The sequence below is a fragment of the Oncorhynchus mykiss genome, chromosome 26 (genome assembly GCF_057628025.1).
Source record: "Oncorhynchus mykiss isolate SJ-2025 chromosome 26, ASM5762802v1, whole genome shotgun sequence".
In the NCBI taxonomy this organism is placed as follows: domain Eukaryota; kingdom Metazoa; phylum Chordata; class Actinopteri; order Salmoniformes; family Salmonidae; genus Oncorhynchus; species Oncorhynchus mykiss.
The window spans coordinates 25,371,329-25,397,587 of NC_143047.1; the positions used below are offsets into that span (position 1 = coordinate 25,371,329).

At 47.8% G+C, this 26,259-nt stretch overlaps 1 protein-coding gene across 1 annotated transcript; it reads right to left on the reverse strand.

The window, feature by feature from the left end:
* Positions 1-6,105: 6,105 nt before the first annotated feature.
* LOC110506117 (serine/threonine-protein kinase 33-like) lies at positions 6,106-24,692 on the reverse strand. The gene is given in 12 exon segments (XM_036963623.2): positions 6,106-6,261; positions 10,112-10,210; positions 10,763-10,929; positions 11,166-11,246; positions 11,433-11,545; positions 19,478-19,553; positions 19,643-19,730; positions 20,357-20,439; positions 22,688-22,826; positions 22,974-23,078; positions 23,199-23,312; positions 24,597-24,692. Coding segments are annotated over 12 exon segments (1,317 nt in total).
* Between the last annotated feature and the right edge of the window lie 1,567 nt (positions 24,693-26,259).

Consider the following 26,259-nt stretch of genomic DNA (forward strand, 5'->3'; position numbering starts at 1 on the left):
ACTATAAACAGTCATTAGTGAGAGTTGGCTAGAGATACTATAAACAGTCATTAGTGAGAGTTGGCTAGATATACTATAAACAGTCGGTAGTGAGAGTTGGCTGGAGATACTATAAACAGTCATTAGTGAGAGTTGGCTAGAGATACTATAAACAGTCATTAGTGAGAGTTGGCTAGATATACTATAAACAGTCAGTAGTGAGAGTTGGCTGGAGATACTATAAACAGTCATTAGTGAGAGTTGGCTAGAGATACTATAAACAGTCATTAGTGAGAGTTGGCTAGAGATACTATAAACAGTCATTAGTGAGAGTTAGCTAGAGATACTATAAACAGTCATTAGTGAGAGTTGGCTAGAGATACTATAAACAGTCATTAGTGAGAGTTGGCTAGAGATACTATAAACAGTCATTAGTGAGAGTTAGCTAGAGATACTATAAACAGTCATTAGTGAGAGTTGGCTAGAGATACTATAAACAGTCATTCGTGAGAGTTGGCTAGAGATACTATAAACAGTCATTAGTGAGAGTTGGCTAGAGATACTATAAACAGTCATTAGTGAGAGTTGGCTAGAGATACTATAAACAGTCATTAGTGAGAGTTGGCTAGAGATACTATAAACAGTCATTAGTGAGAGTTGGCTAGAGATACTATAAACAGTCATTAGTGAGAGTTGGCTAGATATACTATAAACAGTCATTAGTGAGAGTTGGCTGGAGATACTATAAACAGTCATTAGTGAGAGTTGGCTAGAGATACTATAAACAGTCATTAGTGAGAGTTGGCTAGAGACACTATAAACAGTCATTAGTGAGAGTTGGCTAGAGACACTATAAACGGGTAGATTTGTTGTTAGGGTGTTTATACTTCACAAAGAGAATGTAAAATGATGATATCTGGAAGTGACTTCAGGCTTACTCTGAGTAGAAATCCTGTATACACTCTTATTTACACTCTATTCTTCTTCTGTCTGTTTGGTTTACAACAAAGTTTCCTAAAAACAGCCCTCAGAACATAAATAATAAGTCCATTTTCAAACCTAAACATATTAAATATTCTTCCTTTGATCGACCAAATGTTTTAGTTTTATTTTCAGCATGGTTTACAGTGACACATTCCCCTCTAGACCAGTTGGAAAACATTACAAACAAGTACAACATAAAACAAGCAATAACAAAATACTACAATGGCTCCAAACTTTAGCATTGGGGACAAGGCTGTGGCTAGGGCTCGGTCCCCCTGGTGCCCAGTAGAATGTTCATCCTCACAGTTGACACTAGGGCCATGAGGTCAGAGGTGGCTACTTAAAATAACGATACATGTTAAACATTGCACACATAATCCATACCCTGTACGTTACCGGGTTTACAAATAATATCAGTGTTTTTTACAGAATAGATCTCGGAAAAATGATGTGACAGAAGCAATCAATAGAGAAGTCCCATTAGCTGCATCCTACAGTAAGTACAGTGACTGAAATCTACCAATTCTTCAACTTTTGAGAAAATACTGTCAGTAACTTGACAAATGTAGAAGACACAACAACAAGAATGACCACGTGTGAATCTCCAAGTGAGATATTGGATAGGAGACTGTTCTGATTGTTGTTCTTGTTGTACTGAGGGGCACAAGGGGCATTTTATTTTCTGTCTGATAATTGAATTTCTTCCCCTCTGCTGTGCCAAGTTGTGTTTTGGTGCGTAACCAGGGGCCTAGTGGTTTTCTGAGCCTCGCAGGAACAATTCCTATTATTTACTTGACTGTGACCCCGTATCGAGACCCCGAAAGTCTCTCATTCTCCAGGAATCCACTCCTAAAGCGTACATCTAATGGTGCCTTGTGTTTTTACTGGAGTGTAATGAATGTTCCAATTACACTGAAGGTGATGGAGGCGATTTTCCTATGATATGACTGATTGCATCTGGCACACTCCAGTTCACTATCTCCCTGCTTTCCAGGCACTCCTGCGGTCAGCCGGGGCTACGGGGAGGAAACTGAAGACCCACTTTAGTAATACACCCTCTCAATGCATTGCCAAACCACCATGCCGCCGAGGTGACTACAGAATTACGTGCTCTAAATAAATTGATTCATACTTGCAGAAATGTGTCAAATGACCTTTCCGCCGCTCATTACACATGGTGCACATTACGCCAGAGAAATGCTCCTTGTTTGGGTCCTTTGTCTCACCTCCGCTCTGCCACCTCTAGGGGGAATGGTAATTAATTGAAATCATTTCCATGTGTAAGGTTGTGCAGGTCCCTCTTCGCCGTGTGTCAATGGGTCGATAGGTATTTGGAGCGTACAGTGGAGGTGATAAGACCTGCAGTCACACTGTGTTAAATGATTGCCAAAGCACCGTAGAAAAGCCAACTCAAGGGCAGAGGAGTTTGAGGAGAGGCAGAGGCTCTGTCCTTAGCCGATGACATTCCCACAGCGGTGGCGATGGTCAGTACCCGCAGAAATGGAAATATTTCGGATCATTCAAGGCTGGGCACATTTTTCATTTGGACTTTTTTTTCTCCAATTATTTAAAGGTTGTCTGTGAGAATCGAACAGTCTCCTTGGAGGTGGTATCATCCTGGTTGACTGAATGTAGGGAGGGTATTTTACCCAGCCTGCTCTTTGCAGAAATGGAAAGAACTTTTGAAATGAAGGGTTTATCCTGATCAGAGGCTGGCTGCCAGAGAGAGTTGTGACTTTAAGAGGGGCCCATACATGCTGTTGATTAGTTTTACTGAGTGGGTATGCAGAGACCAATAAATTAAATATGAATAAATTAAAAATGTACTCTAGCAGAAAATTGTTTGGAAAATAACCACCTCCCCATTAAAATATGTATAGTAATGCCTTTTATGTGCTGTAACTTGGGATTAGATATCACTGTAAATTAACACGCCATCCAACCACAGTCGAGAACCTTTCACTTTTAACAAGGACTTATAAAAAAGGCATTTACTCTAGTGTGTTCACTAATGAATTTGATATTCAAATGAGTATATGTATTATAATTGCAAATATCCCAAATAAGAGTAGTTTAAAAAAGGAATAGTGTCAACAAAGATTGATGAGGCTTGCTTTGAAATTGCCATCTGTCTCAAATGTTTCCTTGAGGTGTGGTTTTTACACCTTTCTTCTTTAGAAATCCAACCCACTGCTGTGACATCATGGTTTCCCCTCCTCCTTTGTCATTTTGAATATGTTTGTTTTGGTAAAATGGTTGCATTGTAACACAGCAAGGGAGGACTCACACACACAGATGCAAACATTGAAGGGGTTCAGGGACCTCAGCATGTGTGATGAGCTCCTACAGATAACGTCTCTGAAATGTTTCCATGACATTGTAGCTGCGTTACCTCATTAGCACAATGCCACGGCAGCAGAGAGGTGTGGTGTGAGGGAGGATGTTGTGTTTGGGGACTGGATGGGGGGCTCAGCTGCAGGTATCGGGTCTCTGCAGATGAGCTGATTAATTAAAGGGAGCTCTATTAAGGTTATTGAGATGCAGCCCCCACCCCCCCACCCTCATCTCTGCCTGGCAGTGAATAAAAGGGGTTCTAGCGGGGGGGGGGGGGGGGGGGGGGGCAGGGGAGGGATGCATCCTCTCCTCCTTTGACATTACCCCCCCCCCCCCCCCAAGAGTCTCACCACAGGTGCCATCTCCTCACCCCACCCTTCCACAGTGACACACTCTCTCCAGGCTGCAAAAGGGGCTGCAGGGTTTTAATCCCCACACTCGGGAGGCTGCTCGCACCCTCCCCCTGCTCCCATCTGTCAGGAGCACCACTGGAGATGGGGGCAGAGGGCGCATCCCTGGTTCCATCCCGCCGAATTTCTAATTTCCTTTGCCTCCATGCCTTGTCGCAAACTCACACCCCTAACCTAGCCCCCATACCGCCCTGTTCTGTGCACTCTCCTTCTCCCTCTCTGTACTTCTGCAAAATCTGATAGAAGTTTGGTGCATCAAGAAAGAAAAGCTTTTTTAATACATAAATGGATAATACTGCTGCATATGAAGATATCAGACAACCAGTTTTCCTCCATGTTTTTCAATCTCTTTAAATGTTTTCTTCCCTGAGGTCTGTAGATGCACACACTTACTGCAGGTCACATTCCACAATTCAATTTGGAGATTTTTTCCCCATCTATATTGAATTAAAAGTCTGGCACAAGAAAATGAGGACCATATGCTGAAATCCCATCTCTGCCTCTGACAACGCATTAGCCATACAGGAGGTTGTCTAAACAGACCTTATGCAAATTCAGTTCACAGGTCTAAAGGGAGGAGGGGTTTACAAACTGAATGAATCATTGTTATCTTCAATGCTTTTTTTCTCAGATCAGTGGATTATGCTGGGCGAAAACGTCCCTCTCAACATGCTATTTTCCTTAAATGAATAATTGACACATCACAGCAAACATGCAGTTGTTCATCACTGACAACTTACATACACCATCATAATTATTTAATGGCTCAATCAATCACACACGTACACGGCTGCATTCACACATGAAACCAGATAGCAGGCCATTCTAGCCAGCATCCACCTGTCAATTCTAGAAATGAACTCTGGAATCCACTACAGCTCCATCTGGTGCTTACATAAGTAGTATCAAGTCAATTGCAAATGTAATCCCACAATATTACAGTTGGGTGTTTTCCCATTTCCTTTTGCCCTTCAATTTTATTGATAATATACACTGAGTATACAAAACATTAAGGACACCTGCTCTTTCCAAGACACACTGACCAGGTGAAAGCTATGATCTCTTGATGTCACTTGGTAAATTCACTTCAGTGTAGGGTAAAGAAGGATTTTTAAGCCTTGCGACATGGATTGTGTGTGTGCCATAGGGTGAATGGGCAAGACAAAATATTTAAGTGCCTTTGAACGGGGTATGGTAGTAAGTGGCAGGCCCACCGGTTTGTCTCAAGAACTGCAACACTGCTGGGTTTTTCACGCTCAACAGTTTCCTGTGTGTATCAAGAATGGTCCACCACCCAAAGAACATCCAGCCAACTTGACACAACTGTGGGAAGCATTGGAGTCAATATGGGCCAGCATCCCTGTGGAACACTTTCAACACCTTGTGGAGTCCATGCCCCACAACTCAATATTAGGAAGGTATACTCAGTGAATACTATAAAATATATTTATTTGTCATTCACTCTGTGCTCCCATGAAGCATATTTTTTTTATTTTGAAAGTTGTGTATCAAAACTAGGCTCTAAAACAACCTTTCCCTCCTGTAGCCAGGCATTCATCGCGGCATGCGGAACCATCCACCAGGCCAGGAAAGACAAGCATGCCTACCTGGACAAAGCACTGGCAGCCTTTGATAAAAGGGAGCTATTTACAGTTTAAAGGCCGTGAACCAATCGCCAAAGAGGAAAAATGTACCATGTGCATCACTTCAAAAGAGCTAATCCAACCACCACACACATACACACAGAGAAAGCCTCTGCTCAATCCGTGCTCCACTGTCTGCACACATTCACTTCAAGATGCAAATGGGTGGATTTGAAATACAGCCTCTGTGGGTTCTGCTTGACTACTTTAATGTTGTATCTATGCTGGGGATTATTCTCTCTACAGCAGAAAGACCTGTGCTTGAATGGCAGAGCCCTCAAAGTAGCTCCTGCTGCTTTCAATGGCCTCCCAAACGAGATTAGAGCCATGGTTGCCCTCAGTCCCAATCCCCTGCATTTTGATGGCGTGTAACCAGCCTGTGTGCCACTGGTGGTCTGTATAGACACCAAGAGGGTCAACTGCATTCTGATGGCGTGTAACCAGCCTGTGTGCCACTGGCGGTCTGTATAGACACCAAGAGGGTCAACTGCATTCTGATGGCATGTAACCAGCCTGTGTGCCACTGGCGGTCTGTATAGACACCAAGAGGGTCAACTGCATTCTGATGGCGTGTAACCAGCCTGTGTGCCACTGGCGGTCTGTATAGACACCAAGAGGGTCAACTGCATTCTGATGGCGTGTAACCAGCCTGTGTGCCACTGGCGGTCTGTATAGACACCAAGAGGGTCAACTGCATTCTGATGGCGTGTAACCAGCCTGTGTGCCACTGGTGGTCTGTATAGACACCAAGAGGGTCAACTGCATTCTGATGGCGTGTAACCAGCCTGTGTGCCACTGGCGGTCTGTATAGACACCAAGAGGGTCAACTGCATTCTGATGGTGTGTAACCAGCCTGTGTGCCACTGGTGGTCTGTATAGACACCAAGAGGGTCAACTGCATTCTTCTGAGACTTTAGAAAGTGTGAGGTCAAAACAGAATAACAGAAAAGTTATCACAAAATCAGAACAAAAAATATATAATTTCTGATTATGTTTATTGAACACAAAATAATGGAGTTTCTGTACATTAGTTTCTTCTCATAATGCTTGGCAATCATCCTTAAATCATCCTAAGAACAGCTCAATGAAAATGATAAACAGCAGACAAGCTTGCGCCCCTGGTCGCCACTGACTACTAATGAATGTTGGACTAGTTTTATGTTAATGACATTTGTGGGGAAAAACAAAGGACTTTGAAGATCTTTCATACCAAATTTGCCCGTTAGGATACTGAAAGAAATAGAAAAGTATATTTTTACAGTGCATAGAAAACACGAACAGCTTCACAACCCAGTGAACCACTAATAAATCATGAATTAAACCCAACGGAATAAATAAGAGAGATGAACACTCCCTTTGAGTTTTCCCATCTACTTTTTAATGAGTGTATTTTGAAACGACTCAGACTGTCAGTGAGTTTGATATGGAAAATGCAGACAAAGTATGTAACTAAGCATAACAGAAACGACAGGTAACCAGTAAAGAGGTCAGTAGAGACGCAACAGGGATAGTTTGAACAACAGGAATCAGGTGCTTTACAGTGAAATCGTTGCTAGGTCTTTGTGGGCCTCTGCCTTCCCTGGACCGGCCGCTGGTTTGGGTCTCACTCTTGTCCTGTGGGCTGAGACGATTTGCACTCGACTGCCTGGAGTGTTTGCCACCTGTATGGGACTGCAAAGATAAGATACTCACATTCATCTCACACAAGGCCAACACAACAGGTTCACCTCTACAGAACAACATCAACTGGATCTGTCACTAGCTCGGCTCACCCAGGTAAATCTGTCACCATCTAGTGGTGAGTGAATATCAACAGCACCAACATGATGGCCAAAAAGCATTAAAACGTCCACACTAGTAGAAATCCACTTTTTTTTGAGCTGAAAGACAATTGCCAGAGCTTACTCTTGATGTTGCCCAACGATTGAAGTCAATAATTCATTGTTTTAGGTCAAAGTATAATATATTTGGGCTTGAAGTGACAAACCCAAAGTTGCCCACTTCGTGCAAATGACGTGTCTTTTCCTATGAAATGACATGCACGTTCTTCTTAGCATACGTTTAGTTTCAGAGCTGGGTTTTATTTGAATGGTACCACCCACCATCATGGCATTGTTAATTCATCATAAACACCTGCAAAGTTTGCGAGTTGCGACTGGGCTGAGAAATATAATAGATAATTTATGAAAGATGCCCAAACTGGAGATAACAAGACTCGTACTTGTCTCTTCGCGCTCTAGCAACTCCTTGTGGTGCGCCGGGCACCTGCAGGCTGACTTCACCGATGATATGATGTGTAGTCCTCCCATTACGACTCAGGAAGCCTTGCAGTTTATTAGGCTACATGATGATCAATGCTTGATTGTCATTTGACAAGTACAAATATTCTCGCTCTTATCATGTAGACTAGACACTATTATTTTTATAGTATACTAGATAGTATTTTAGTTGCGTCTTTACTATATTTAACTCTAATTTTATTTAATGTAATATCTTATGTTGCTCTTGTCTATTACTGTTTTGTACTTTGTCATGCATTTCATTTTTATGTGGACCCCAGGAAGAGTAGCTGCTGCTGCATGTGCATTAGCTAATGGGGATCCTAATAAACTAAACAACCCGCACAATCTGCAAGCTGTTGGCTTGAGCGCAGGTGCCAAACACAGTTGGCACATTTGCTATTTTACACAACGGTTTTTGTGACAAAAGTATTGGTAGAGTTGGAAATGAGATGGAAACACTTCAAATTTTAGATTTTTATTTGGTACATATACATTTAAATGAAAAGGCCATTCCAAGACATTTAAATGTTTCCCCTTAAACCACTCAAGTGTTGCTTTAGCAGTATGCTTAGGGTCATTGTCCTGCTGGAAGGTGAACCTCCGTCCCAGTCTCAAATCTCTGGAAGACTGAAACAGGTTTTCCTCAAGGATTTCCCTGTATTTAGTGCCATACATCATTCCTTCAATTCTGACCAGTTTCTCAGTCCCTGACAATGAAAAACATCCCCACAGCATGATGCTGCCACCACGCTTCGCTTCACTGTGTTCTCGGGGTGATGAGAGGTGTTGGGTTTTTGCCAGACATAGCGTTTTCCTTGATGGCCAAAAAGCTCCATTTTAGCCTCATCTGACCAGAGTACCTTCTTCCATATGTTTGGAGAGTCTCCCATATGCCTTTTGGCGAACACCAAACGTGTTTGCTTATTGTTTTCTTTCATTTTAAGCAATGGCTTTTTTCTGGTCACTCTTCCGTAAAGCCCAGCTCTGTGGAGTGTATGGCTTAATGTGGTCCTCTGGACAGATACTCCAATCTCCTCTGTGGAGCTTTGCAGCTCCTTCAGGGTTATCTTTGGTCTCTTTGTTGCCTCTCTGATTAATGCCCTCCTTGCCTTGTCCGTGAGTTTTGGTGGGCGGCCATCTCTTGGCAGGGTTGTTGTGGTGCCATATTCTTTCAATTTTTTAATAATGGATTTAATGGTACTCAGTGGGATGTTCAAAGTTTCTGATATTTTTTTATAACCCAACCCTGATCTGTACTTCTCCACAACTTTGTCCCTGACCTGTTTGGAGAGCTCCTTGGTCTTCATGGTGCCGCTTGCTTAGGGGTGTCCCAGACTCTGGGGCCTTTCAGAACAGGTGTATAAATATACAGAGATCATTTGACACTTAAAGTCCACCTGAGTGCAATCTAACTAATTATGTGACTTCTGAAGGTAATTGGTTGCACCAGATCTTATTTAGGGGCTTCATAGCAAAGGGGGTGAATACATATGCATGCACCACTTTTCCATTTTGTAGAATTTTTTGAAAACAAGTCATTTTTTTCATTTCACCAATTTGGACTATTTTGTGTATGTCCATTGCATAAAATCCAAATAAAAATAGATTTAAATTACAGATTGTAATGCAACAAAATAGGAAAATGCCAAGGGGCTTGAATACTTTTGCAAGGCACTGTAGCTAGTGATTGTCAATTAGCCTATGTCAGCAAAACAGTTTCTCTCTGGCCAATGGCAAAACGAGTAGAATTGCATGAAATTAGTTATAAAATTGCAAAAACTTCTCTCCACTCCATGGCAAAATGCTTTATGGATGGGAGTACACAAACCCAGCAACTGCGACCCATGATGAGTTCAGATTTTTTGTGGCCCCCACCCTCAAAGTTGCCCATCCTTGCCCTACATGCTTATGACAAATCCATCTCCAGAACCAGCCATAGCCTAGCTGGCTAATCTTTTGGAACAGATAACATTAGCTTGCTAGATAAAGTTAGCATGTTAGCTAGCTAGACTGACAGCCGTCAGAACCCTGCTTGTTGCTTTTCCCCACTCCACGTGGAAATCACCACAATAGTCCCACCCCCAATTCATTAATATGTATTAGCAGCCTATGTTATTTTTCGGAGGTGGAACCTAAACGACAATTTCCGCTATAGGACAGGAATTACGTTGAAATATGGGTGGCATTGCCCTCTGGTGGGGGCCTTAAAAACTAAAAGCATTTTCTTTAACAAATCAACCCATTTAGAGTCAGATCTTATACCTTCCAGGCTGTTTTGTGAAGAAAAATAGAGATTTAGCTTGGCTTAATATAAAATACATGAATCAATGGCCGTGTGACAAATTTGAAAAACAATTTCACGATGAAGAGTTGTAATCATCTTTATTGCATCAGTATCAGAAAAAAATGTCTAAACTGTCAAAATATCTAATGGTAGCCTAATTCCTGTTGTGAGAAGACAGACTGCTAAACGACTGACCTGTGAAGTGGGGGGACTGAGTGAGTTGCAGACCTTCACAGCAGAGCCGTTGGTTTTCAGTCCATTGGATGATGAGGCAGCAACCTTCTTCTTCTGTCTCTGCAGTGGATTACAGAGATATCGGGGGGGGGGTTGAATAACCCTAAATATTGTAGAGCGCCTGAACCGCTGGGTGATAACTCCCATGCTTTAAGTATAGCTACGCAACAGAGACCTAGTCTTTAGTCAAAAACAAGATCATTACCACATAAGCTAATTGATGTGGAAGGGAAACGGAAGATCGTATACAAGTGTGTAACTGAAACAGCTCACTTGCTAAGGCTAATTTTAAACCGGAGCTTGAGTCGTGTGGGTTTAGTGAAAGAGGATATTTTGAACCTAATACCTATGAAGTGGCAGGTCATTGATGGCGTGACTGAGTTGTGTGTACAGTATGTGTGGTAACTGTGTACTACAGTACCTGTTTAGTGGGGGTGGTGGGTTTGCTGCTGCTACCGTCTGTGTCTCCCTCATAGCTGAGCTCAGCAATGCTCCTGCGGTTACTGTGCGCTGAAGCCACCCTGGGCTCCGGCCTTACCTGGTCCTCCAGCCTGGCCCCACCCTCCACCCCTGTTCTCAGGCCTAATCCTAGGTTCCAGTGTTACTGTATGCTCTGATCCTGCCCTGTCCTCCAGTGTTGCCCTGGGCTCCAGAGTCAGGCTGTCCTGGGACCACCTCGCTCTCCTCCTCACTCTCCACCTCCTCTGGGTCATCCCGGTACAGACGCATAATCTCCAGCACGTTGGTGGGTGTGGCCAAAGTGTTGGTGTCACCCTGTAAGACACAGTACCACTTAATGTTAGATCCCCTCTAAAGGGTTAATATCACCACACTGCAATCAAACCCATAAACCAGGCTGTGAGATACCAATTCCCAATCCCATCATGCAGCAATACCAGAGAGAGTCCTTCCTGTACTCATTATTGTTAATGTGAAATGTAGCTGGGTAGATCAGCCCCTTACCGTGGGGTTATCCAGCAGGTTATCCAGTTATCCAGCATAGATCAGCCCCTTATCCAGGGGTTATCCAGCAGCTCATTGGCTGTGATGCGAAGGGGGGGTTCAACTTTCAGGAGGCAACTCAACACTTTTTTGGCTGGTGAGATAAAAATGGGACAGTCAGTACGCTATGTTAAAGTCATGTAATAATAACCATTGTAAGAAGGACCTATCAGCTCAACCTGGATGTGGTCAAGTACCATGTGTCTTTAGAGTTCCATATCACCAGAGATGTTACAAATAGAAGTCAGAGAGGTTGAGAAGCAGTACTACTGTATGTCACCTGCATCACTGATAGAGTCCCAGATGGGTCCGACAAAGTGGAGTTCTCCCTTCTTGATCATCTCAAAGAGTCTTTCCTCAGAGGTGGCGATGAATGGAGGTTCCCCACACAGCCTACAGGGAGACAGTCCTGTCAGTCACACAGCCGACGGGGAGACAGTCCTGTCAGTCACACAGCCGACGGGGAGACAGTCCTGTCAGTCACACAGCCGACGGGGAGGCAGACCTGTCAGTCACACAGCCGACGGGGAGGCAGACCTGTCAGTCACACAGCCTACGGGGAGGCAGACCTGTCAGTCACACAGCCTACGGGGAGGCAGACCTGTCAGTCACACAGCCTACGGGGAGGCAGACCTGTCAGTCACACAGCCTACGGGGAGGCAGACCTGTCAGTCACACAGCCTACGGGGAGGCAGACCTGTCAGTCACACAGCCTACGGGGAGGCAGACCTGTCAGTCACACAGCCTACGGGGAGGCAGTCCTGTCAGTCACATAGCCTACGGGGAGGCAGTCCTGTCAGTCACACAGCCTACGTTGAGGCAGTCCTGTCAGTCACACAGCCTACGGGGAGGCAGTCCTGTCAGTCACACAGCCTACAGGGAGGCAGACCGGTCAGTCACACAGCCTACAGGGAGGCAGTCCTGTCAGTCACACAGCCTACGTTGAGGCAGTCCTGTCAGTCACACAGCCTACAGGGAGGCAGTCCTGTCAGTCACACAGGCTACGAGGAGGCAGACCGGTCAGTCACACAGGCTACGAGGAGGCAGTCCTGTCAGTCACACAGGCTACGGGGAGGCAGTCCTGTCAGTCACACAGGCTACGAGGAGGCAGTCCTGTCAGTCACACAGCCTACAGGGAGGCAGTCCTGTCAGTCACACAGCCTACAGGGAGACAGTCCTGTCAGTTACACAGCCTACAGGGAGACAGTCCTGTCAGTCACACAGCCTACAGTGAGACAGTCCGGTCAGTCACACAGGCTACGAGGAGGCAGACCGGTCAGTCACACAGCCTACGTTGAGGCAGTCCTGTCAGTCACACAGCCTACAGGGAGGCAGTCCTGTCAGTCACACAGCCTACAGTGAGACAGTCCGGTCAGTCACACAGGCTACGAGGAGGCAGACCGGTCAGTCACACAGCCTACGTTGAGGCAGTCCTGTCAGTCACACAGCCTACGTTGAGGCAGTCCTGTCAGTCACACAGCCTACAGTGAGACAGTCCGGTCAGTTACACAGGCTACGAGGAGGCAGACCGGTCAGTCACACAGCCTACAGGGAGGCAGTCCTGTCAGTCACACAGCCTACGTTGAGGCAGTCCTGTCAGTCACACAGCCTACAGGGAGGCAGTCCTGTCAGTCACACAGGCTACGAGGAGGCAGACCGGTCAGTCACACAGGCTACGAGGAGGCAGTCCTGTCAGTCACAGGCTACGGGGAGGCAGTCCTGTCAGTCACACAGGCTACGAGGAGGCAGTCCTGTCAGTCACACAGCCTACAGGGAGGCAGTCCTGTCAGTCACACAGCCTACAGGGAGGCAGTCCTGTCAGTCACACAGCCTACAGGGAGACAGTCCTGTCAGTCACACAGCCTACAGGGAGACAGTCCTGTCAGTCACACAGCCTACAGGGAGACAGTCCGGTCAGTCACACAGGCTACGAGGAGGCAGACCAGTCAGTCACACAGCCTACGTTGAGGCAGTCCTGTCAGTCACACAGCCTACAGGGAGGCAGTCCTGTCAGTCACACAGCCTACGTTGAGGCAGTCCTGTCAGTCACACAGCCTACGTTGAGGCAGTCCTGTCAGTCACACAGCCTACGGGGAGGCAGTCCTGTCAGTCACACAGCCTACAGGGAGACAGTCCTGTCAGTCACACAGCCTACAGTGAGACAGTCCGGTCAGTTACACAGGCTACGAGGAGGCAGACCGGTCAGTCACACAGCCTACAGGGAGGCAGTCCTGTCAGTCACACAGCCTACGTTGAGGCAGTCCTGTCAGTCACACAGCCTACAGGGAGGCAGTCCTGTCAGTCACACAGGCTACGAGGAGGCAGACCGGTCAGTCACACAGGCTACGAGGAGGCAGTCCTGTCAGTCACAGGCTACGGGGAGGCAGTCCTGTCAGTCACACAGGCTACGAGGAGGCAGTCCTGTCAGTCACACAGCCTACAGGGAGGCAGTCCTGTCAGTCACACAGCCTACAGGGAGACAGTCCTGTCAGTCACACAGCCTACAGGGAGACAGTCCTGTCAGTCACACAGCCTACAGGGAGACAGTCCTGTCAGTCACACAGCCTACAGTGAGACAGTCCGGTCAGTCACACAGGCTATGAGAAGGCAGACCGGTCAGTCACACAGCCTACGTTGAGGCAGTCCTGTCAGTCACACAGCCTACGTTGAGGCAGTCCTGTCAGTCACACAGCCTACGGGGAGGCAGTCCTGTCAGTCACACAGCCTACGGGGAGGCAGACCTGTCAGTCACACAGCCTACGGGGAGGCAGACCTGTCAGTCACACAGCCTACGGGGAGGCAGACCTGTCAGTCACACAGCCTACGGGGAGGCAGACCTGTCAGTCACACAGCCTACGGGGAGGCAGTCCTGTCAGTCACACAGCCTACGGGGAGGCAGTCCTGTCAGTCACACAGCCTACGTTGAGGCAGTCCTGTCAGTCACACAGCCTACGGGGAGGCAGTCCTGTCAGTCACACAGCCTACAGGGAGGCAGACCGGTCAGTCACACAGCATACAGGGAGGCAGTCCTGTCAGTCACACAGCCTACGTTGAGGCAGTCCTGTCAGTCACACAGCCTACAGGGAGGCAGTCCTGTCAGTCACACAGGCTACGAGGAGGCAGACCGGTCAGTCACACAGGCTACGAGGAGGCAGTCCTGTCAGTCACACAGGCTACGGGGAGGCAGTCCTGTCAGTCACACAGGCTACGAGGAGGCAGTCCTGTCAGTCACACAGCCTACAGGGAGGCAGTCCTGTCAGTCACACAGCCTACAGGGAGGCAGTCCTGTCAGTCACACAGCCTACAGGGAGACAGTCCTGTCAGTCACACAGCCTACAGGGAGACAGTCCTGTCAGTCACACAGCCTACAGGGAGACAGTCCTGTCAGTCACACAGCCTACAGTGAGACAGTCCGGTCAGTCACACAGGCTACGAGGAGGCAGACCGGTCAGTCACACAGCCTACGTTGAGGCAGTCCTGTCAGTCACACAGCCTACGTTGAGGCAGTCCTGTCAGTCACACAGCCTACAGGGAGGCAGTCCTGTCAGTCACACAGGCTACGAGGAGGCAGACCGGTCAGTCACACAGGCTACGAGGAGGCAGTCCTGTCAGTCACAGGCTACGGGGAGGCAGTCCTGTCAGTCACACAGGCTACGAGGAGGCAGTCCTGTCAGTCACACAGGCTACGAGGAGGCAGTCCTGTCAGTCACACAGCCTACAGGGAGGCAGTCCTGTCAGTCACACAGGCTACGAGGAGGCAGACCGGTCAGTCACACAGCCTACGTTGAGGCAGTCCTGTCAGTCACACAGCCTACAGGGAGGCAGTCCTGTCAGTCACACAGCCTACAGTGAGACAGTCCGGTCAGTCACACAGGCTACAAGGAGGCAGACCGGTCAGTCACACAGCCTACAGGGAGGCAGTCCTGTCAGTCACACAGCCTACGGGGAGGCAGTCCTGTCAGTCACACAGCCTACGGGGAGACAGTCCTGTCAGTCACACAGCCTACAGTGAGACAGTCCGGTCAGTTACACAGGCTACGAGGAGGCAGACCGGTCAGTCACACAGCCTACAGGGAGGCAGTCCTGTCAGTCACACAGCCTACGTTGAGGCAGTCCTGTCAGTCACACAGCCTACAGGGAGGCAGTCCTGTCAGTCACACAGGCTACGAGGAGGCAGACCGGTCAGTCACACAGGCTACGAGGAGGCAGACCGGTCAGTCACACAGGCTACGAGGAGGCAGTCCTGTCAGTCACAGGCTACGGGGAGGCAGTCCTGTCAGTCACACAGGCTACGAGGAGGCAGTCCTGTCAGTCACACAGCCTACAGGGAGGCAGTCCTGTCAATCACACAGCCTACAGGGAGACAGTCCTGTCAGTCACACAGCCTACAGGGAGACAGTCCTGTCAGTCACACAGCCTACAGGGAGACAGTCCTGTCAGTCACACAGCCTACAGGGAGACAGTCCTGTCAGTCACACAGCCTACAGTGAGACAGTCCGGTCAGTCACACAGGCTATGAGGAGGCAGACCGGTCAGTCACACAGCCTACGTTGAGGCAGTCCTGTCAGTCACACAGCCTACGTTGAGGCAGTCCTGTCAGTCACACAGCCTACAGGGAGGCAGTCCTGTCAGTCACACAGGCTACGAGGAGGCAGACCGGTCAGTCACACAGGCTACGAGGAGGCAGTCCTGTCAGTCACAGGCTACGGGGAGGCAGTCCTGTCAGTCACACAGGCTACGAGGAGGCAGTCCTGTCAGTCACACAGCCTACAGGGAGGCAGTCCTGTCAGTCACACAGCCTACAGGGAGACAGTCCTGTCAGTCACACAGCCTACAGGGAGACAGTCCTGTCAGTCACACAGCCTACAGTGAGACAGTCCGGTCAGTCACACAGGCTACGAGGAGGCAGACCGGTCAGTCACACAGCCCACGTTGAGGCAGTCCTGTCAGTCACACAGCCTACAGGGAGGCAGTCCTGTCAGTCACACAGCCTACAGTGAGGCAGTCCTGTCAGTCACACAGCCTACAGGGAGGCAGTCCTGTCAGTCACACAGGCTACGAGGAGGCAGACCGGTCAGTCACACAGGCTACGAGGAGGCAGTCCTGTCAGTCACAGGCTACGGGGAGGCAGTCCTGTCAGTCACACAGGCTACGAGGAGGCAGTCCTGTCAGTCACACAGCCTACAGGGAGGCAGTCCTGTCAGTCACACAGCCTACAGGGAGGCAGTCCTGTCAGTCACACAGCCTACAGGGAGACAGTCCTGTCAGTCACACAGCCTACAGGGAGACAGTCCTGTCAGTCACACAGCCTACAGGGAGACAGTCCGGTCAGTCACACAGGCTACGAGGAGGCAGACCAGTCAGTCACACAGCCTACGTTGAGGCAGTCCTGTCAGTCACACAGCCTACAGGGAGGCAGTCCTGTCAGTCACACAGCCTACGTTGAGGCAGTCCTGTCAGTCACACAGCCTACGTTGAGGCAGTCCTGTCAGTCACACAGCCTACGGGGAGGCAGTCCTGTCAGTCACACAGCCTACAGGGAGACAGTCCTGTCAGTCACACAGCCTACAGTGAGACAGTCCGGTCAGTTACACAGGCTACGAGGAGGCAGACCGGTCAGTCACACAGCCTACAGGGAGGCAGTCCTGTCAGTCACACAGCCTACGTTGAGGCAGTCCTGTCAGTCACACAGCCTACAGGGAGGCAGTCCTGTCAGTCACACAGGCTACGAGGAGGCAGACCGGTCAGTCACACAGGCTACGAGGAGGCAGTCCTGTCAGTCACAGGCTACGGGGAGGCAGTCCTGTCAGTCACACAGGCTACGAGGAGGCAGTCCTGTCAGTCACACAGCCTACAGGGAGGCAGTCCTGTCAGTCACACAGCCTACAGGGAGACAGTCCTGTCAGTCACACAGCCTACAGGGAGACAGTCCTGTCAGTCACACAGCCTACAGGGAGACAGTCCTGTCAGTCACACAGCCTACAGGGAGACAGTCCTGTCAGTCACACAGCCTACAGTGAGACAGTCCGGTCAGTCACACAGGCTATGAGGAGGCAGACCGGTCAGTCACACAGCCTACGTTGAGGCAGTCCTGTCAGTCACACAGCCTACGTTGAGGCAGTCCTGTCAGTCACACAGCCTACAGGGAGGCAGTCCTGTCAGTCACACAGGCTACGAGGAGGCAGACCGGTCAGTCACACAGGCTACGAGGAGGCAGTCCTGTCAGTCACAGGCTACGGGGAGGCAGTCCTGTCAGTCACACAGGCTACGAGGAGGCAGTCCTGTCAGTCACACAGCCTACAGGGAGGCAGTCCTGTCAGTCACACAGCCTACAGGGAGGCAGTCCTGTCAGTCACACAGCCTACAGGGAGGCAGTCCTTTCAGTCACACAGCCTACGGGGAGGCAGTCCTGTCAGTCACACAGCCTACGGGGAGGCAGACCTGTCAGTCACACAGCCTACGGGGAGGCAGACCTGTCAGTCACACAGCCTACGGGGAGGCAGACCTGTCAGTCACACAGCCTACGGGGAGGCAGACCTGTCAGTCACACAGCCTACGGGGAGGCAGTCCTGTCAGTCACACAGCCTACGGGGAGGCAGTCCTGTCAGTCACACAGCCTACGTTGAGGCAGTCCTGTCAGTCACACAGCCTACGGGGAGGCAGTCCTGTCAGTCACACAGCCTACAGGGAGGCAGACCGGTCAGTCACACAGCATACAGGGAGGCAGTCCTGTCAGTCACACAGCCTACGTTGAGGCAGTCCTGTCAGTCACACAGCCTACAGGGAGGCAGTCCTGTCAGTCACACAGGCTACGAGGAGGCAGACCGGTCAGTCACACAGGCTACGAGGAGGCAGTCCTGTCAGTCACACAGGCTACGGGGAGGCAGTCCTGTCAGTCACACAGGCTACGAGGAGGCAGTCCTGTCAGTCACACAGCCTACAGGGAGGCAGTCCTGTCAGTCACACAGCCTACAGGGAGGCAGTCCTGTCAGTCACACAGCCTACAGGGAGACAGTCCTGTCAGTCACACAGCCTACAGGGAGACAGTCCTGTCAGTCACACAGCCTACAGGGAGACAGTCCTGTCAGTCACACAGCCTACAGTGAGACAGTCCGGTCAGTCACACAGGCTACGAGGAGGCAGACCGGTCAGTCACACAGCCTACGTTGAGGCAGTCCTGTCAGTCACACAGCCTACGTTGAGGCAGTCCTGTCAGTCACACAGCCTACAGGGAGGCAGTCCTGTCAGTCACACAGGCTACGAGGAGGCAGACCGGTCAGTCACACAGGCTACGAGGAGGCAGTCCTGTCAGTCACAGGCTACGGGGAGGCAGTCCTGTCAGTCACACAGGCTACGAAGAGGCAGTCCTGTCAGTCACACAGGCTACGAGGAGGCAGTCCTGTCAGTCACACAGCCTACAGGGAGGCAGTCCTGTCAGTCACACAGGCTACGAGGAGGCAGACCGGTCAGTCACACAGCCTACGTTGAGGCAGTCCTGTCAGTCACACAGCCTACAGGGAGGCAGTCCTGTCAGTCACACAGCCTACAGGGAGACAGTCCTGTCAGTCACACAGCCTACAGGGAGACAGTCCTGTCAGTCACACAGCCTACAGGGAGACAGTCCTGTCAGTCACACAGCCTACAGTGAGACAGTCCGGTCAGTCACACAGGCTATGAGGAGGCAGACCGGTCAGTCACACAGCCTACGTTGAGGCAGTCCTGTCAGTCACACAGCCTACGTTGAGGCAGTCCTGTCAGTCACACAGCCTACAGGGAGGCAGTCCTGTCAGTCACACAGGCTACGAGGAGGCAGACCGGTCAGTCACACAGGCTACGAGGAGGCAGTCCTGTCAGTCACAGGCTACGGGGAGGCAGTCCTGTCAGTCACACAGGCTACGAGGAGGCAGTCCTGTCAGTCACACAGCCTACAGGGAGGCAGTCCTGTCAGTCACACAGCCTACAGGGAGACAGTCCTGTCAGTCACACAGCCTACAGGGAGACAGTCCTGTCAGTCACACAGCCTACAGTGAGACAGTCCGGTCAGTCACACAGGCTACGAGGAGGCAGACCGGTCAGTCACACAGCCTACGTTGAGGCAGTCCTGTCAGTCACACAGCCTACAGGGAGGCAGTCCTGTCAGTCACACAGCCTACAGTGAGACAGTCCGGTCAGTCACACAGGCTTCTAAAACTATACTACTAGTTGATCGGTCACTGGGCGAACTGTACACAGTATAGGAAAAGCTGCTACAGTGAGAGGGAGAGACACAGACAGACCAGAAAGACAGGCAGTGATAAAGGAGGGATGGGTGGGTGGATTGCTTTCAGCATGTACATGATAACCCCAATACTCCACACATCACACTGCTGACTGTACTCATGAGCACTGATCACCTCAGGAGCTGAAACAGAGAGGAGAGGACCGGTTTTAACAGGACTACTCTAATATGATGTGATCTTTGTGTGTAGGAGCTGAGCGTGTCAGTCTTACCCATGTAGATAGGAGTCCCACAGGTGGCTTTCAGCATGTTCTCACTGCCAACACCCCCCTTCTTCACTGACAACCCAAAGTCTGTCACCTGGGAGGAGAGAGGGCCGACAGCAGACACTGATACACACGCAGGCCTACAGCATGTATCCATCTCATATCAAATCCTTTCTTGTTGGTGTTATTTATCAGACAAAACAAGGTTTACTTGAAGAGCAACAATAACTGGGTCTCTCTATGTTAGATGAATAACAAATACGAGCTGTACATGCTGTATGGTCTCATGTAGTAAATAATGGCAGGCAGGAGAAATACAACAGGAGAAAATATCCAGGAGAGATGACCTCCTCCTGACAGATAAAAGCCTTTTATACCGTGCCAGAACAACGCTGTCTTTCAGCAGTGTGTGTGTGTGATTTATGCTGCCTTGTTTGAGCCCACGTTCCAGGTATCTGCTTCAGCCTGTGCTCCAATGCACACAACATGCTGGGCCCAGGCGGTAATTTGTCTTAAAAGATGCTCTTGATTCACCCTTTTGTACGGCGTGATATAAAGGGGAACCAAAGGGGGGTCTGTCATAATGAGGTAGCATTTAAAACCATTTAGGGGGAGAGTGGGAGTAAAAAACCACATCAGCAGCCTGTCCTTAAGTCCCTGCAGAGACTGGCTGGATGAGAAACGGCAGTGTGAGTTTTCCAGTTTGTGTCACCGTCTCACCTTGATATTGATCATGTCATTATCAACACCATGGTAACTCTTCACTAGAATGTTCTCCAGTTTCAGGTCTCAGTGAACTATGTCTGAAATACGAAAATTAAACCACTTTTACTATGAGAAGAACCAACCATAATGGCTTTCAAAAGGCCTTATGGTTGGTTAAAAGCAGTTAAAGGCTAAATCTGCAATGAGTAATTGTCCCCCACAATGAAATCGGGGAAGGGACTGTGGATCTGTCTCAGTACGTCCGTACGCCATCTCAGACAGCACTGGATGATTTTGACTAAACTTGGGTGAATGATGTGTCTTACCATAAAGATCCGGCATTTACGAAATGACACTGATTGGCTCAAGGCTATAGTAATTAACTGAAATGTGAGTCATACCAGAGAGGACGAGGCGAAGCGAGAGGGATAAGTGGACCCAAAATCTGTCTTCTCCAACGGGTGGTGTTTAAAAAAAGAAAATGCTCACCAAGTAAGAAGTTTTTGTATGGAGGTCAATGAGTGTCAAATTCTGTGACATAAAATGGAATGGCTTTTTTGCTATGTGTGGCTTATTTGATCTAATATAAGTTTTGTTCTGCTTAGGTTGTTGCAAGTGTACTGATATAAGTAGGACACGTGACATCCCTGCATCATTCGTGGGGGACAACATGTTTAGTGTTGCCTTGTTTTCAACAGGTGACATCTCCACAACCTTAATCAATCATGGTGTCATCGAGCATTCCACTGGGAATGAGTTTGATTCACTGAGGAAGAGAGGGGTTCTGCCCCAGCTGAAGTCCCAGAGATTGTGACAAGAACAGCTACTTTATCCTCAGGAAAACCATGAACGTCTTGCTAAATTCAAGCAATCCCTATGACAAATCTCTAGATATCAACCTCCTTTTAAAAATGGTGAGCCACAAAGTATCAGTGGTCATTAAAGGAGATGTGCAGAATGGAGCGGAGGATTCGGAGACGTTTGAGAGAGTTATAAAGGTTAGATTAGATGCTGCTGCTAGATTGACTTGATGGGATGGGAAATAAAGAGTCTCTGCACACATTAGTTTTTGAGAAGTTCTCTCCGCTGGAGTCTTAAAGTTCAGCTCGGTTAAAGGGATTTTGTGAGAGGGGCAGAGCATGCTGACCTCTAATATATTGTTTCCTCTGCTCTAATGTTCATGTAGATTGAGCTCAGGAAGATATGGACTAAATAAAGACTCTGGGGTGTACAACAGTGGATGAACCTCTATATGTATATAGTAACAACAGCATTGTGAAGAACTAATAGTACAATGAACAAAAGGTTCACAAAATTCATAGTAATATCCCATGGGACCAAATGAATTGTTCTATGCAAAATAAATGTATTATATCAATGTCTTTACTAAACAAATTTGTCATATTTACTGTTCAAGAAGTAATGAATGTAAATGTTCATGCTGCTTATAAGGACAATTCCTCCACATGTTTACCTCCTATTCATCATCTCCAGCACCAAACCAGTGTCTACATATCTGAAAACAGAGCGTTTATATTTATTTCTACAAAACGTACTGGTGCACCATTTTCATATATGTACACACTGGTATTGTGCTGGAGATAATGAAAATGTGGTTGAAAAGTGGTGGAATTGCCCTTTAAGGCCACTACCTGTGACAGTCACTGCTAACCTTTAGCATCACATCCCCACTGGTATCATTAGTCGCCATAGAAGTGCGGCACGACAGCGTAGAGGGACTCTTAGTGTGAAAACACACCTATTAATCTGTATTCCTCCCCAGCTCGTTGTAAATGAGTCATTAGCCCCATGTAATGGTGTCTCATTGCCAAGCAACGTCCTAAATTACCTCTAACTAGAGATTTCACTATCAGGAGGGGGGAAAAACAGCATCTTCAAATAAACCTCTCAGACTCAATTAAAAGGGCTACTGTTTTTGCCTGGCAGTTGTTCATTATTATCTCATTATTAGAATAAGCCAAGTTCTATAATGACTGGGAGCCATAACGTGGTATCATCTCCCTGATTATCACACGTCAATGAGGCCAAAGCAATTTGACTCGTTTGAGTACGATGTGACCGTGATATCACCAATTTGCACATTGTCCTCACACACAATTTACTCATACAACACATTGTCTGTACTGTTTGCATTAATGTTGGAATGATTTAATCAGTGCACCTAGATTAGTTAGTTATGTTTCATAAAGGTAAAAGAAGGCAGTCTGATATTCTGCCTCTCACCCTTCCTTTATTGTTGCTTGAAATAAAGTTTCACCGTGTAAAATGTTCAAATGTAGAGCCTTGTAACGGTGTGAAACCGATAACTTTAGTCAGTCATATTACCCTTCTTATGCAGGTAGACGATGGCCTCAGCCAGGCTGTTGATGATGTGCCTGGTCTCCTCCTCTGTGAAGCGTGTGTTCTTCTGAAGGAGCTCCTTCAGCTCCCCTCCCTCACACAGCTCAGTAACCAGATACATCCTCTGGACACAAAGCACAGCACACAGACTGATAATGGCCCCCACAAATAGATCTGACCAGCCTCGCTCTCATTCATGGTGCTTACGCAATCGTCTGCATGCACACTACTGAGATATTGACTCCATTGCTTCGAAGAAAGCATCCCTTACCTTTTGTGTTTCAAAGACTTCCTCCAGATGTATTATGTGTGCGTGGTTCACACATTTCAGGATGCTCACTTCCCGTTCCAACAGTTTGACACCTGAACTTCCAGCCTGCATGGAGGGAAGAAGCTGAGTGAGTGCACTGAGGTGTGGGGCTGTTCTAGTAGCCATTAGACTGACTTTAGACTGTCTCTTTTCACCACAGCCCATGGGAAACACTAATGCACTCACCTTCTCTTTGTTCACCTTCTTAATAGCCCATTTCTTCCTTGTCTCGTTGTGGGTGGCTTCACAGACGACCCCAAAGCTACCTTGACCTAATTTCCTCCCAAATGAGCATATTTGCTATGGGGATAACAGAGGAACAATTAACAGAAAGGCAACCCACATCTGCTCCGTCAACTCAGTAAAACCATTCACAAGGAAATGTAGCCTCAGCTTATGGGCTTGTTTGAATATACGAGCTCGGATTTATTTCCCTGCTTCTATTGCAACATTATCTCAAGACCTGAATCCTAAAGTGGACCTTAATTTTCGAGCACTCAAAAAAGGAAAGTTTGCCCGTCTCTGGAGTTGCAGAATATAGTATTTCTAATCAAGTTACAAATGATTAAGTTGCTGCCGCAGTTCATTCAATCTCAGGTCTAATTAACTTGATCATTATCTCTGCGCATGCAAGGCTGAGCACTGCCTGCTGCAGATTTGGCAAAGAGAGCATCCGAAGCCCCGAGAGAGGGGGTGGAATCAGGAGCAAACTGGTGCAGATGGAGGCAGTGTAGAGGTCAGCCGGTGTCACGTTCGTAATAAGGATGGGTGTCACGCCCTGACCTTAGTATTCTTTGTTTGCTTTATTATTTTGGTTAGGTCAGGGTGTGACATGGGTGATATGTGTGTTTTTGTCTCATCTAGGGTGTGGTTGTACTGTCTAGGGTTTTTTGGAGATTTATGGGGTTGTTTCCATCTAGGTGTTTATATAGGTCTATGGTTGCCTATATTGGTTCTCAATTAGAGGCAGGTGTTTATCGTTGTCTCTGATTGGGAGCCATATTTAGGCAGCCATATTCTTTGGGTATTTTGTGGGTGATTGTTTCCTGTGTCAGTGTTTGTGCCACACGGGACTGGTTTGTTTCCATTTCACTTTGTATTTGTGTCATGTTCAGTCTTTTCTATTAAAACATGGACTCTTACCACGCTGCGTATTGGTTCGATCCTTGCTACACCTCTTCAGACGAAGAAATCCGTTACAACGGGAACAAGATGCAGCGTGTGTGAAGTTCCACATCTTTATTTCGGTGAAACTTCAAAACAATAAACCCACAACGAAAGTAGTGGTGCACAAAACAAACAATATCCCACAAACACAGGTGTGAAAAATGGCTACCTAAATATGATCCCCAATTAGAGGCAACGATTACCAGCTGCCTCTAATTGGGAACCATACAAAACACCAACATAGAAATATTGAGCTAGAACACCCCCTAGTCACACCCTGACCTACTACACCATAGAGAACCAATGGCTCTCTATGGTCTGGGCGTGACAGCCGGGGAGGGGTAGAGGGTGGTACTAGTGCCCCAGGGCAAGGGGGGGTGGTATCTGGGAATAAACATGGATGTGGTCTCTACCTACCTGGAGGTCAGCCTCATCCTCCAAACGGGTGTGGGGCACCTTCCTCTCTACACTGCTCACAGTGTTCCACTGCTCAGTGTTCCACTGAGAAGCCATTTTCATGCCAGCTCCACAAACATCTGCTGGTGTCATCTACAGATGAGGAGCTTTATAGCTGGGTGAAGCACACACAACACAGGGAAGGAATGGAAGGCAGACTGAGATGACCCCTTCTGGGTGCATCCAGGCATACAGTCTAATCACACTACAACTAACAATCATACAACATAAAAATGTACATTTTTACAGGATTATTTCAGCAGAGAAATAGGATTTTGCTCAGTTGATGTCCAACTGTTGTGTAACATCATTATTATGACTGTGACGGTCATGGAATTTGGGATGACGGTTATTGGGCAGCCAAATGACTGTGGTCACCGTTCCAATAGTGTTTTCCTCCGCTCCTGACTGCATGTGTTGCCGTGCTGCAGGGAGGGGGGCATTGCCTAGGCAACCAAAGAATTGTTTGCTACAACACTTTGCTTGTTTCAGCAGGGAGCAACAAAGTTACATCACATTGTTAAGAATCCATGTTACCGCAGAAACCGACTCAACTGCACGAATGCCCGGCCGCCCCGTCTTCAATTAGCTGTTCGTTCCACACACACAAAAAATAAAATAAATGTAAACGGTTATTTTATTTAAATGATGGTTATCATCCATAACTGTCGGATATGCAGTAATTGTGCCAGCCCTAATCACTATATAGGTCAGGGATGGGCAACTCCTGTCCTCTGGGGCTTGAGTCTGACTGCTGGTTCTCTTTTGTCTAGCACTTAATTGCACACAGATACACCTGGGCAGTTTAACTCACATGACCTTAGGAGCCAGTCAGTTGGAGGGCGCCTCAGTAGGAGGCCTGACACTGTCACTGTGGCGACAGCTCTGCTACTTAAGGTAACTCAGATTCTTTCTCCCCCACTGTTTAGACCAGAGCAAGCTGCCGCAGCACAGAACCCCAAAATGCTAAAGAGCACCTGGCAGCTTTTTTTATTAAGAGGATTAAAGTTGGGAAATACTTTGGTGAGACACTTGACATTGAGAAAAGTAAAGGGTTCATTCCGTTTCCACCTTATAGTACACAATAAGATGCCTATTCAGACTTTTCATTCTAATACATTCTAGAAGTGAGTTACTGTGGTGTACAATAACAGGCCTAGTCTTTTAATCCATCCCAGGTTAAAGTAATATTATTATGAATCCCCTAATTAGTCATACTATGATACAACTGTAAAAATGTATTATTCCCAAATTAACTTTTGATAATGGTAACAATTATCTTCTCTGTTAAATCACAGAACACAACCATAGATATATTTCCCCCTGTCAATTGGTGTTTCCCCCTGTCAATTGGATAAACTACTTCGAAATGGAGACACCATCTCCAGCGTTCAAATTGGCACACTTTGCCTACCTTTGTCTCGTCACCATTGGTTTCTGACCAAACCGGTGTCTGAAGACAGGTTCATATTATTAACACTAAGCACAGTTTACTTGGCTTGAAAAACGCTCTCCAAAGCCAAATTAAATGTAAAGCAATTATCAAGTGATGACTGGGAGCATTGGAGTGGATCCGCCACACGGACACCAATTAATTATTAACTGGGAAGCGGTGTCTTTAACC